This window comes from Aquarana catesbeiana, linkage group LG07 (assembly GCF_042186555.1).
Source record: "Aquarana catesbeiana isolate 2022-GZ linkage group LG07, ASM4218655v1, whole genome shotgun sequence".
Classification (NCBI taxonomy): Eukaryota; Metazoa; Chordata; class Amphibia; order Anura; family Ranidae; genus Aquarana; species Aquarana catesbeiana.
The window spans coordinates 96255656-96270579 of NC_133330.1; the positions used below are offsets into that span (position 1 = coordinate 96255656).

At 41.4% G+C, this 14924-nt stretch overlaps 1 protein-coding gene across 4 annotated transcripts in view; it reads left to right on the top strand.

Moving 5' to 3' along the window:
- Positions 1-9822, top strand: part of PRKCD (protein kinase C delta) — a 184301-nt gene extending 174479 nt beyond the window's left edge. For all 4 annotated transcript variants that reach the window (XM_073592511.1, XM_073592513.1, XM_073592512.1 and 1 more), the window contains exon 18: positions 7019-9822. In XM_073592511.1, the coding sequence (XP_073448612.1) occupies positions 7019-7177 (159 nt within the window). In that variant the 3' untranslated portion in view covers positions 7178-9822. The remainder of the gene's footprint in view (positions 1-7018) is intronic.
- The last annotated feature ends 5102 nt before the right edge of the window (positions 9823-14924 follow it).

Genomic DNA, 14924 nt, shown 5'->3' on the forward strand with positions numbered 1-14924 from the left:
ATTGATAGCAGTGCAGCCATTGGCTCCCGCTGCTGTAAATCAAATCCAATTACCCGGGGGGCGGGCCGAGTCCTGCATTCGGCCTCTATGGACGCCGAATGCTGGACTAGGGAGCGCGCCCGCAAGGTAACCCCCCGGGAGAGCGCTTCTCCCAGGGGGTTATCTGATGTGGGGAGGAGCCGCCGAGGGACCCCAGAAGACCAGGTTCGGGGCCACTCCGTGCAAAACAAGCTGCACAGTGGAGGTAAGGATGACATGTTTGTTATTTAAAAAAAAAAAAAAACCCAAACCTTTGGTGTCACTTTAAACATTGGCATGCAGAGCATCAGTGCAAGAAATGTTTCTTTGGCATATGCCTAGAAAACTTTGACAAGAAGGTGATCAGGGGAAACGGTATCTCCATCAGGGAAACCTTGAAAACCAAAGGATAGAGTGTAATGGTTGTGTGTACTGGGCACACAATCAGCTGTGTGTGTAGCAGCCATTTTGTTCAGGTCCTCCCTTGCTATCTTGTCACAAGACCGCTGCAATGACCTCCCCCCCTGCCTTTTCCTTCAGATCCTACAATCCACAATCATTTCATGGCACACATCTCTTATCAATCTCCCAATACGCATCCCTGGGACCATAAAACTGTCCAGCTGACCTGCTTGCGGGACCAGAGAGTTAAGACATTGGGTCATAAAAACCACAGTTGGAATTCATACAATACACATATCTGCCTCTTGGTAGAATCCATCATCCCAGTATAGTCCATAACTTCTAAAATAACAATAGCACAGCCAGAATATAGACATATTTACTCTCCCCAGTTAATTGGTAATGTTTCAAGTCCAGACACTTGTACGTCAGACCATATGGGGAACCACTGGCACCCCTTATTCCTCCTAGGTAAAGTAGACATCTAAAACCTGCCACATTTATATTTATTTCAAAGCGCATTTCAAGCTGGACAATCTGCAAGTTAGTAAGATAGAGATATGAATACTTATCTAAAACTATCTGGGAAGTGGTCATAAAGGTGGTGACATCCCAGCAACCTCCCTTTAGACCAGATGATTGGTCAGATGGTCCCTGTAAACACCCCCTTGATGTGAAGATTTTCGGAATGCATCCACATTTTGGACAGCACTCATGTACCATCAACCAAGGAACATCTGTCAAGTTATGAGAGACAATAACACCTTGCCCATTGACTGAACTCTGCTAAAACCAAGGAAACTGCAATTATTCTTCCTTTTCAACCCCTATTTATTTCTCTGCTGCTTTGTCTCTTTATTTCTTCGTAACATCCTTTTTTCTGTAAATATTTTATTCGCACCAATTTGACATTTTTTATTATTAAACCCTATTTTGAAAAGTCTTAAAACTGCCTTTAAGGCTTTTAATGCAAACTAAATGAATCCCTGTCTCTTGAAAAGTGCTACTGTATACAATAAATCTCTGAATATACCTGTCTGTGGTGACCGTGTGTGTGTGTACAGACGTTTATTTTTCACAATTGTTCTTGCTAATATTGTGCAGGGTTGATAGACCCAAAAAGCTATCTGGTAGCAGTTTGGAGTTTAAAGGGTCAATTGCTTAATTAACTTAACGCAGTGACATTCACTCTTAGGCTGCTGGCACCTAGATTGGGTCCTGCAAGCTGAAAAATCATTGTGCAGGGTACAGCTGAGAGTGGCATTGTTACGCAAGTGACAGCATGGTGTGAGGTTGGCCAGTCCTTTGTAACGAGTTGGTGAGAAGGGCAGGGGTCTGATACTGTGTTTGTCACAAAGAGTTCCTTTTTTTTTTCTCCCAAACCTCCAAGGCAACACCTGGAACTCGGTTTTGCCATAAATTCTGGACACCCAAACCCTCTATTTCTGTGAATGCGTCGTCCTAATAATGAGGGGGAGCCCCCACTTGGCACAGTGGAGGGGGGGCATCTGTTGGCTTTTGCGGCCATATGGTCCTAGGACGTGGAATTTCTGTCAACACCCCTGAAAATATTGGTGGACCTTTATGCAGCTCTGGAACAGCTCCTCTCATAAGGAATCGTAGCTGGTGTTCGGGAATGGGGTTTCAAAGTTTCTATTCAAACCGATTTAATGTTCCCAGACCAGGGGTGTTACCCTGTACTGAATTTAATTGTTCTCAACACCAAAATTCTGTATGTAATCCATCAGGTTAGTCTGTGCTTTCCTCCATCTGAGAGGCCTTCTGGCCTCTGTGGACATTATGGATACTTACTTGCATGTCCCCATCTTTCTGGAACTTTTAACACTTTCTAAGTTTTGCTGTGGGCATTCAACATTAACGATTGTTAAATGTATTCAAAAACACCCTATCAGCAGCTGCATAAAATTTAAAAATTGATCAAAAATACTATATATATATATATATATATATATATATATATATATATATATATATATATATATATATATATATATATATATATATATATATATATATATATATATATACACACACACACACATACACAGCGCTAATTATTCCCTAAAATTCAATGTATCACGAACCAGTGCTTCTTTTCAATTTGTAAACAATAAAATAGTTCAATCAGTTTGTAAACAACATAATATTTGTGTTGCATGCCCCACAGTTGGCTTGCTTTTGGACTTCCCAGTGTCCGTAAATACTTTGCTGTGTCCCTTTTGTCTACTTTTTCAAATAAAAAAAATAAAAAAAACAGTACAGAGGCAACACTTCCATCACCTGCGTCCCTTTAATGTACAATGAAGAAAATAGGATTTTTGACTTGCATTAAAATCTTTTTCCTGGAGGACATTAATGGACACGAGTCCCTCCCCTCTGTTCTTGTGATCCCCCTTCTGCTATTGCTTGCTACAAAACTGAGGCATACTGGGCTATAATTACAACTTTGTTTCACTAGTGTCCAATCTCATGAAGACAGTAGCATAACCACCTGTCTTCTGGAAAGAGGTAGAATAATTGTAGCTGGAGCTTCAAAGGGAAGAAAAAAAATGGGAAATAGTAGGCTTATGCTACGGGCCCCAAACCGGAAGGCTGAGGAGGAGTCTGATCTGCTGTCGCAGTTAAGAATGGCGGTGAGGCAGGACAATGTTATTATAATAGTGTACTTCAGTCTTCCAGATATCGACTGGGCAGACAGAACTGCTCAGTCATTTAAGGCTTGTCATTTCTTAAATTTCTTGCAGGACAACTTTATGTGTCAATTGGTAGATGCCCTAACCTGAAATAATGCTCTTCTAGATCTACTAATTATGAATAACACAGATCTGATTGCAGATGTCAACATAAGGGATAACTGCAGTCAGAGTAATTACATTCAGTGTAAATTGTAGGAATAGATGTCACCAGGGTAATGCATGAACACTAAATTTCAAACGAGCCAACTTTTCTAAACTGCGCTGCACACTACAAGATTTTATATGGGATCAATTTCTATATGAGTGCTTTAAGAACATCTTAAATAATAGCATTAGGCAGTGAATTCCAATAGGCAACAAATTTAAAAAAAACTACGCTCAAACATGGGTGGCTAAACGTTAGATGAAAAGAGAAAAAATGGCCTTAAACAAAAGGTCGGGGGGTCGTTGTTGGCTTTCCAGCACTACAAGGAATGCAATAAGAATTGTAAGTATACAATCAGGGCAGATAAAATAGACCATAAGTGGAGATGAGTAAAAAAATTCCCTCAAAACCTTGAAATATATTATTAGTAAGAAAGCGGTCCTCCATAAAGGATGAACAGGGGAAGTTGGTTACAAATGACAAGGGGAATGCAAATGTATTAAATTCATTCTTCCCCTCAGTTTTTACAAAGGAAAAGGATGGGTATAATAATCAAGACTGTATTGTTAGCAACAAAACACTGAATGTACCCTTGTGGCCAACAGAAGCCAGTGTCCAAAAAAAAAAACTTAACGTAAATAAATCACCAGGAGCAGATGGCTTACACCCGAGAGTCCTCAAAGAACTTCACCTGGTTATAGCTGGATCATTCCTAATTTTTAAGGACATCTTGGTGCCTGGAATGGTACCAGCTGCTTGGCGAAAAGTCAACGGGGTATGAATATTCAAAAAAGGGCCAAGATATATACCTGGAAACTACAGGACAGTCAGCCTAACATCAATAGTATATAAACTGATTGTTGTTGCCAGACCATTCTGTTTACATTCTATGAGGAATGAGCTGTTATCTAGATAGAGGAAGGCCTGTGGACATGGTCTGGATTTGGCCAAAGCATTCGATACAGTTCACCATAAACACTTAATTTACAAATTGGGGTCTGTTGGCACGGATGATAATCTATGTACCAGGATAGAAAACTGGTTACAGGGGTGCTTCCAAAGGGTGTTGATGGTGTGTACTCAGAATGGTCTGGAGTTGTGAGCCTAGGGCTCTGTCTTGGGTCCAATTCTGTTTAATTTACTTATAAATTATATAGAGGTTGGTGTAAATAGTTCAATCTCATTGTTTGCTGTTGATACAAAACTAAGAAGGGCAATAACCTCACAGCAGGATATAGAAACTTTGCAAGAAGACCTTGGGATGGGCAGCCACATAGCAAATGAGGTTTAACTCCTTTCCGCCTAGCGTACGCAGATCTGCGTACTCGGCTTTCCCCGCAGCTGCAGGCATCATCCAGGTACTGTTTTTTAGAGACGACGATCGGCTTTCCAGGTATATCAACTGATGTGGCTAAAAGCCACTCGGCTCTTATACCGCCTCCCACCGCTCTTACCGGGCCTCCTGTTCCACTGGGAGGCCCGATCACCAAGGGACAGACTGGAAGGAAGCCGTAAGTGGCTTTGTTCCAGACTCCTAATTGTAAACATGGAAACAACATCATGACGTCACTTCCCGTTTACTCGGCTGCCAATGGCGCCAATTTAAAAAAAATATACAGTATTCAGAATTGCCAAAAACGGCGATCTGAATACTTTGAAGTGCAAAGGAGGGATCGGGGGTCTTTTAGACCCCCGATCCCTCCATAAAGAGTACCACCTATTGTACCACCTATTGTCACCACCTATTACTGTCACAAGGGATGTTTACATTCCTTGTGACAGCAATAAAATTGATCAATTTTTTTTTTTTTTTTTTTTAAACACAATTTATTAATAAATTGAAATTTAAAGCACCCCCGTCCCCGCGAGCTCGCGCAGCAAAGAAAACGCATACGGAAGTCGCGCCCGCATATGTAAACGGTGTTTAAATCACACATGTGAGGTATCGCCGTGATCGTCAGAGCGAGAGCAATAATTCTAGCACTAGACCTCCTCTGTAACTCTAACCTGGTAACCGTAAAAAAAATGTAAAGCGTCGCCTATGGAAATTTTTAGGTACCGTAGTTTGTCGCCATTCCACGAGTACATGCAATTATAAAGCGTGACATGTTTGGTATCCATTCACTCGGCGTAACATCGTCTTTCACATTATACAAAAAAATTGGGCTAACTTTACTGTTTGTTTTTTTTTTTTAAATTCATGAAAGTGTCCCTTTTCCTAAAAAGTTGCGTTTAAAACACCGCTGCACAAATACCGTGTGACGTAAAATATTGCAACAATCACCATTTTATTCTCTAGATTCTCTGCTATAATGTTTGGGGGCTCTAAGTAATTTTCTAGCCAAAAATATGGATTTTAACTTGTAAACACCAAATGTCAAAAATAGGCTTAGTCATAAAAGGGTTCATGTTGAAAAATGTATAGTAATGCCCTTGGGGGCCAAAAATATGCACTCAAGTTACTCACTAGGGTGGGAACTTTTGGGGGAATTCAGGATGGAAAAAGATCTGGGGGTCCTAGTAGATCACAGGCTCAGAATAAGCATGCAATGCCAAGCTGCAGCAGCAAGCAAAGCTATCAGTTTATTAGCATCCATTAAAAGGGGGTTTTTATTCAAGAGATAAGACTATAATTCTACCACTTTACAAAACTCTGGTCCAGCCACATCTTGAGTATGCCGTCCATTTCTGGTCACTAGTTCTCAGAAAAGATGTGCTGGAACTGTCTATTGGAGTGAGTCCAGAGAAGGGCAACAAAGCTAATAAGGGGACTGGAGGACCTAAGTTATGAGGAAAAACTACAATCATTAAACGTTTTCTCCCTGGAAAAGAGCTACTTAAGAGGGGATATGATAGCAATGTACAAACTCTCAATGCTGATTCTAACTCAGGAAGAAAACTATTCAATCTCTGGTTGCTTAAGGGAACACTGGGCCACTCAGAAGTGGTTTACCTTTAACCTGTGTAAGGGGTTCTTTAATGTCATAGCGATAAGGATGTGGAACTCCCTTTCACAGTTGGTGGGGGGGATGTCCATAATTTCAAAAAACGTACATGAGCATCTTAAGGAACTCGATATACAGGATAATGCAAAATGATATTGACATAAACACACAAACACCCACACAGGTTGAACTGGATGGACTGGTGTCTTTATTAAACCTTGCCAATTATGTAACCCAATGTATCTGAATACTTCATCCTGTGTCCCTCAATGTACATTGTATTAAAATAAAAAGATTTTATGGCAAGTAAAAAATGTTTTGTCTTTTTGCCACAACCCCTTTAACACATTCAATTAATGTGTTGGTTCTCCAGCTAAATCAAAAATTTCACAGCTGTTTCTGGCCAATGCATTGGCTTTTGTACAGCAGACACAACATAGGCAGATGTTAAACTTCCGTCCCATTAATGTTAGTGCTTGATAGACTAAGTTCAGCCTCTCACATATATAGGAGCATATATAAGGACCTTTGGATACAAATGCCTCTGCCATGATGCCAGATTTCAGCCACCTTTCAGGTACAGGAAACCTCATGCAAGGTCTGGAACCTAAAAAAAAAAAAAAGAAGAGAAAAAAGGTCAGAAAAGCTGTAACATTTTTGTAAAGTAGAACCTATAATGCTGTCTGATGTATAAACTGTATGTGGTCCATAGGATTGTGTGTTGTGCAAATGAGTGTTATAACCCAGGGTACATTTACATCATTCCCACTTTTGCTTTTTTCTTTCCCTAGAAATCCCCTAGTGATTACACCAACTTTGACCGTGAGTTCCTCAGTGAAAAGCCACGACTCTCCTACAGTGATAAAAACCTTATTGATTCAATGGACCAGACTGCGTTTCATGGATTCTCCTTCATCAATCCCAAAATGGAGAGGCTCATTGAAAAATAACAATAGCACCCCTTTCTTATCTGTGAACTGTGACCTAGATTTACACTAAAGGGAACAACATTCAGAATTGCATCTATACTACTTCTACTATGGAGTTAAAAATTTAGCGCATTTGTTTTACTGTGATCACTCCAACTACATAAAGGAGATTGTTAGTATAAACAAAAAATATTTCTGCAAAGGAACAGCTCTCCCTGAAAAGGTCCCTCCCATCTGGAAACTTGAATATAGTTAATACATCCTAAAAGTCCAAAATGTAAAAAAATTATATATATCATCTGCTGTATATATTGCTTATGGGTTCAAAATGGTGTGGGTGGGTAGAAGGGATATGACAATGAATTGACTTAGATAAAAGTATTTCTTACATTCCACTCCAGCTTCTTTCTAAACAATGAAAATAAATGGGTATTTATAATGCCAGTCAATCAATTCTTTTTATTCTATACACACCCCCTAACAAAATTGAGTCTAGGTACCGCCGCCCCCCCCCCCCCCCACCAGTTCTGCAACAGCTGGAGGTCCACTAATTGCATATCCCTGGCATATGGCGTGCTGTTAGACTCATTGGCACCTGTACGCATCCAGCGCCATTTTCTGTGCAGGTGGTTGTGGTGCAGATCTGCAGTTGGAACAGATGTGGACCTAGCCTTAAATGGGGAAAATTAGTACAAAACCCTTTTGTAAGCAAACACAGATAGTAAATGTCTAGTCCCTAGAATCACCAGTGTCTGCTTGCTTCATTTGTTAGCTAGGCAACCACCTTGTTACTGCACTGAGGTCGCATTAATCAGTGCATCACTGGAACAGAGGGTTGGAAGAGCAACTAATCTCTTAGCCTAGATTCACATTGCTGCGGGATAGAAATCATAGCTGAACTTGCACTATTTCAACCCGGCAATGCAGTCTGACTTCGAGGGCGATTTGACAGACATCTGTGCAGGTTTCAGCACAGATGTCTAAACAAATCGCCCCTGAAGTCGTCAAAAGGAACTTTTTTTGGGAATCGGTGCAGCGCCTCAAAGTCGGCGCCAGACCGATTCTGACGGCGCCATTGCCGACAATAGTCGCCGATTCAGCATGCGATTTGACACGTCAAATAGCATGCCAAATCGTGCCAATGTGAACCTAGGCTCAAGAAAGGAGGATTTTAGCAAATGTAGGCTAAAACAGATATTCCCTTTGGAGGACTTTATAACATTAACAGTAGTATGTATGTATTAAAAAAAAAACAACACACAAACCACAATGCAAAGCCCACTGGTAAAAAGGGGGTTTAAAAGCAAGCTGCATTGGAATCTTTACATTTTACTGCATCATGTCTGAAAATCATTTAACCACTTCAATACCGGACACTTTTAGCCTCTTCCTGCCCAGGCCAATTTTCAGCACTGTCACACTTTGACAATTGCGCCGTCATGCAACACTGTACCCATAAGAAATTGTTATTTTCTTCACACAAATGGAGCTTTCATTTGGTGCATTTAATCACCACTGGGTTTTTTATTGTTTGCTAAATAAATTTAAAAAAATGAAAAAGTAAAAAAAAAAAAAAAAAAAAGCTTTTCTTCATTTGTTATAAAATTTTGCAAATAAATTCTTCATAAATTTAGGTCAACATGTATTCTGCTACATTTCCTTGGTGAAAATAACCCAAATCTGTGTTTTATTTAGTCTGTACGAACTATGGTATATATCTGAAAAAAATCAATCAATCCTGATGTACTGACAGTCTATCTGATTTTTTTTTTGAGGCTTGAAAAAGCCAGGACAGTACAAATAACCCCTTTTTGGAAAGTCGTATTTAATAAGAGGCATGCCGAGTTTTTTTTTTTTTTTTTTTTTTTGAAAATGTAATTTGTTTGTCACAATTTTTTGGAAAATGAAGAAATGTAAAAAGAAAACTTTTTCACAATTATTTTTTTTTGTTGCATACTGTCACCAGTACAGCATAGCAATATCATATAACTGGTGTGGCGGTGATCAGGGTCACTGACTGGTGAGGGTATGTAAAACAAAGTTTAATTTAGTTCAGTTTTTTTTTAACACACACTGTAACCAGAGCAATACAGTGTTACACTGTACTACTCTGGGGAAGTGATCAGGATCTTTTTTATTTTTGCATTTCATTGGTATAAGCAACCATTTTTACTGAATGAACTGATTCATTCAGTGTGTCTTGTTGGGATTAGCTGTGATTGGCCTAATCACATGGTACACATGGGCTGTGATGACCCCTATCTTTACCATGTGATCACAGTGGCCAATCACAGCTAGCAAAACAATTCTATACAATAATTGGCATGAAAGGAAGCCATGCATTGTTTACAATTGTCATGTGATCTGCTGTGATTAGTCACAGCAATCACGATACTGGAACCGACCAGATCAGTCATCGGCTGTGTCAGCTGCACGGTGCCTCCAGAGAGGGCATCATATGACGTCCACTCAGAAGGTCGAAAGGCCCGTCCGGCCTATAGCAATTTGATGTGAAGGTGTTAAGTGTAGTTATGCTCTTAAAAACTAAAAGTATAAGAAATAGGTATACTTTTATTATATTACTGTATATCATGTTGAGTCAATACCAGACACCCAGTTATTATTTATATATTGCGCATGCCTACAATAAAGTGTTTGGAACAGTCTTTCTTTAACTTTTTAACACAAAGGAACCTTTGAAAAAATGTGAGATCTCAGGGAACCCCTGCTTTAAAAATGATTGAATCTTCAGCTCACAGTGCATAGTATGATCAGTAAGCTGTGTAGATATTATCCATAAACAAAAGATTTGGTGCACCTAATATACAGTATCTCACAAAAGTGAGTACACCCCCCACATTTTGGTAAAATTTTCTTAAATCTTTTCATGTGACAACACGAAGGAAATTACACTTTGCTACAATGTAAATTCGTAAGTGTACAGCTTGTAGAACAGTTTAAACTTGCTGTTCCCTCAAAATAACTCAACACACAGCCATCAATGTCTAAACCGCTGGCAAAAAAAAAAAAAAAAGTAAGTTCACATGAAAAGATATAATAAAATATTTACAAAAATATGAGGGGTATACTCACTTTTGGGAGATATTGTATATGAAATCTAAGGCAGATCAGTTCTACACCCTCATATAACCAAGAAAGAAAAGCAGGCAGTGAAAATGTTTTGTCCCTTCACATTAGTGATCAGGGAAGATGCCCCCTTTCCTTTTATTGGTGGTCAGCCGAATTGTAGCTCGTATTTGGATGGTCATGTCTCTTACATTTCCAATGCAAATTGCTTTTAGGTTAGTAGGATGGGAGACCATTTAGATGGTAGACAATTAGAGGAAAAACATTAGTGGTTACATTTATGGTCAGTCAAAAAACCCCTATCAACATCTGGAGGACTGCTAGGTTCATCTGGAAGTATTGCAAGAGGGTGGGAAGTCATACAGGGAATACCTACTGGTCTGGTATGAAAGAATTTAACCCTGGAATCCCTTTACATATGTTTGTACTCTGCTCTTCCTTAACATGAGCTGAGAGAATCTGTCAGAACATATGTATGGGAACTGCTATTGTAGACTTGTTTTTGAAAGCACGCATTCTGGGTTCATGCTTATGCTTGCATCAATGCATGGGGTGGCTGTGCTTGAATAGGCATGTGCTTTGAACATACATGTTTCAAGTCAGTGACTTGCTGCTCACATTAGTGATCCAAAAAGGCACCCTGGTATCTGTAGTTCCTATCAGTGACTGATGAGTGACTCCACAGTGGAAGCACACGCATTCTGATGAGTAGGGGGAGGGCAGATGGACCACACCTTCTTAAAGGTACAGGTGCACACTAAGCACCCAGCAAATTGCACAATGGCTGCAAAGGTGTCAGTACGTTGCCTGATCAATATAACATTATTGCAAAAGAGGGGTCCACTACCCCTTCCTATGACTGGCCATTACAGTAAGCAGCATTGGAGGGCAAATAGATATAAACAATGCCAAGCTTGCTTACCGAACAGCCTGTGGATAGAATACATGTGCTTCCACTGTGGTGTCACTCATCAGTCAGTGATAGGAACTACAGATACCAGGGTGCCTTGGCGTGGCCTGTAGCTTACGCATGTATTTGCAAATGTGTGCAGACTAAACTCCTGTTTATCGTACATCATAGGACGCAGAGCCTTAAGTATTTAGTGGGTTATAGCTACCTTCAGGTGTTTACACTGGCACACCCAATACAGGAAGTTGACTATATAACCCCTCCTCCTTCCAGGAGTACCTCAGTTTTTTCGTCAGTGTCTAAAGGTGTTGGCACAAGTGAAGATGTGCTCTGCGGAGCTCCAGGAGGGATCCAGGCTGGATTTAAAAAGCCTCCACAACCAGATCCATCCTGCCACTGCGGCTCCAGGATGGTACCCGGGCCTTGCATGGGCTGGACCCTATGAACCAGGACTCTTTTTGGTCTTGCTACATTACCTAAAGCTATCCTGAGGGGTGCTATACATGGTCCAAATGAGTGGAACACCTATTAAAAGGGCCCCAGTTTTTGAAGGTTTAAACACGCTGCCTGCCGTGATGAGTGCAGTTTGAATCTGTCTGTTTACAGCAGTATCCTGCAGCGAGGACAAGGTAAGAGGAAAGCATAGGAACTGCAAAGTCCACCTATGACTTTTTTTTCAATTATATTGTAAAATGCCTTAAACTCCTCTAGAGGGAGTAATAGTGTATAGACCCTGTTTAAATCTGTGCTAATACAGCGTGTGTCTCAGCAGCTGGATGGGGGGGGGTCTCCTCTCCCCCTAAATAAGGAAACTGAGTGGATAGGGATACATGTTATGTTTAAACAAGCATAAATCTGAAAAGCTGATAAAAAGGCTGTGTAAATCCCCTTCCCCCCTTCCCCCCTCCCCTCTGAGGTGACTCTTGCTAAAGCACAGGAAAGGATTTGGTGCATAGACAATCAGGCTCACACCTGAAAAAGCTTAAAGCTGATACTCTGGGAAACAGACAGTGTCTATCAGCAGCTGAAGCAAGGCTGCCACAGGACACAGAAGCGCTGGTGCACGTGAGGGGTTTTACACAGGCATTTGCAGTGCAGGAAAAAAGGTATTGTTTAGCATTAGATCATTCTATGCTACCACTGTTTTTCCTACTATTGTTCAAGTAAATGGAACAGTTCTTAGAGTACCTTTGCTTTTTGTGCTTTGCACTATGGCTTCAAGGCTTACTACTAAAGCACCAAAACCACCCTCAGGTGCTGGGAACTCCAGACATGTCTCCACATTGTCATCCTCTCTGGAGATACCTGACATGGCAAGCCAGGGTGAGTCATTGGAAGCTATTGGTGGTACAACTGCTTCTCACACTTCAGCCCCTGTATACGTGACTGAAAATGCATTTTCCTCTGCCCTGCAGTGCTTGGAAGGAAGATTAGCGGCTTTAATCGCATCCTCCATTAAAGGGAATAAGAAGCGTGCTAGAACCCTCTCTCCCACTCCAAACCCCTTACCAGGGGAACAGTGGGGACAGGATGAGGTATTACCCTCAAACGATCGGGAAAAACAAACCGATTACTCCTCTGTGGAGGAAACAACAGTTGAAGTTTCAGCTTCACAATCTGAGGTACAAATCCTTACGGACATGGTTCGCTCCACTTTCATGCTACCCCTAACAGAGTCAGCAGAAAGTCTGGTTTGTTCTTTGGGTTCCTTGAAACCTTCACAACCAGTGCATGCGTTTCGAGTCCACACATTACTAGATAAGCTTATTTATACCGAATGGGATCATCCGGATAAGCATTTTCTCCCTCCAAAGAGAATCTCAGTTCTCTATCCTATGGAGGAAAAATTCACCAAAAAATTTAAAGTTCCAGCAGTAGATGCTGTGATTTCCAGTGTGAATAAAAGTTTAACTTGTCCAGTGGACAATGCACAAATGCTAAATGATCCAACAGATAAAAAGAATTCCTGTTAAAATCCTCTTTTTCTTTAGCAGGTACTGTTGCTCAGCCTGCAATTGCAGCTATAGGCATCTGTCAGTCCTTAAAAGACCAGTTCACAGAGGCCCTTAACGAGCTCCCTGCACAACAGGCCAGTGAGTTGGCTGATTTACCAAAAGCATTGTTTTGCCATAGATGCTATAAAAGATTCTATTCACCAGGCGTCTCGCCTTGCACTTGTGCTAGTACACATGCGTAGGACCCTTTGGCTAAAGGGTTCGTCTGCCGAAGCACCCTGCAAAAACCTACGGTCTAGTTTCTCATTTCATGGGGAGCGACTATTTGGCGATGATTTGGATAAATGCATCCAGACAATTTCCAGTGGAAAAAGTACTCTTTTGCCAGTCAAAAGAAAGTATAAACGTCCTTCATTTAAATGGACTATCTCTCCTGCGCCAAGCACATCCGCCTCCAGGCAGTGGCGATGGCTTCCACCGTCAGATTCCAGAGGAAAATCGCAGGGTCAGGCCCAGGCTCAAAGGAAGACCTGGAGCCACAAGACTACAAAGCAGAATACTAAGACCTCTTCATGAAGAGGCGTCTCCCCTCTACAAGGTGGGGGGGGGGAGACTTCTGCATTTCACAGAAGTCTGGCAGAGGGAAACTCAGGACAGTTGGGCTCTCTCCACAGTAACTCTAGGATACAAACTAGAGTTTCGGGAGTTTCCATCATCTCACTTTCTGAGATCAAACGTTCCCAAGGATCCAGGGAAAAGACAATCCCTGTTTCAAGCATTAGACCGATTATTGATTCAAGGGATAATCATACAGATCCCCACAGAAGAAGGTTTAGGTTTCTATTCAAACCTGTTTACGGTACCAAAAGCGAATGGAGATGTCAGGCCCATTCTGGATCTAAAAAATCTAAATCGGTTCCTAAAAATTGACTCATTTCGAATGGAGTTGATAAGGTCTCCATCCTACAAGGCGGAGAACTTCTGGCGTCCATCGATATCAGGGACGCATATCTGCATGTCCCTATATTTCCCGCTCACCAAAGGTTTCTGCTTTTCGAAGTGGAACAACGGCACTTTCAGTTCGCTGCTTTACCCTTCGGGCTAGCCAGAGCACCATGGATATTCACAAAAATACTGGCCCCACCTCTAGCCAGGTTGAGGGCACAGGGCATAACAGTGTTGGCATGCCTAGACGATCTATTGTTAATAGACCAATCAGTGACTCGCTTAAGGCAAAGCGTACGCATTACAACCAGTTACCTGGAAAGTCTCAGTTGGATCCTCAACCTAGAGAAGTCTTCCTTAAAACCAGTAAGAAGGCTGGATTACTTAGGCCTGATCATAGATACAGCCCAGAAAAGGGTGTTCTTGCCTCCAGCAAAGATCAGCTCCATACAAGAGCTGGTACAGATGGTCAGGTCAAAAGCAAATCCTTCAATTCGCCTTTGCATGAGGTTGTTAGGAAAGATGGTAGCTTCATTCGAAGCAGTCCCCTATGCCCAGTTCCATTCAAGACTGTTGCAAAACAGAATCCTCTCTGCTTGGAACAAGATGATCCAAGCTTTGGACTTGCCAGTGCGGCTGTCCCCAAGAGTGTCTCAAAGCCTCAGTTGGTTACGAAGCCAGAATTTGCTGAAGGGGAAATCCTTCAGACCAATAATCTGGAAAGTAGTAACGACAGATGCCAGCCTCTCAGGCTGGGGAGCGGTACTAGAAGAGATGACTGTCCAGGGACAGTGGTCAAAACTCGAAAGAACCCTGCCCATCAACATCCTAGAGATTCGGGCAGTGTATCTGGCTCTGAAAACCTGGACCT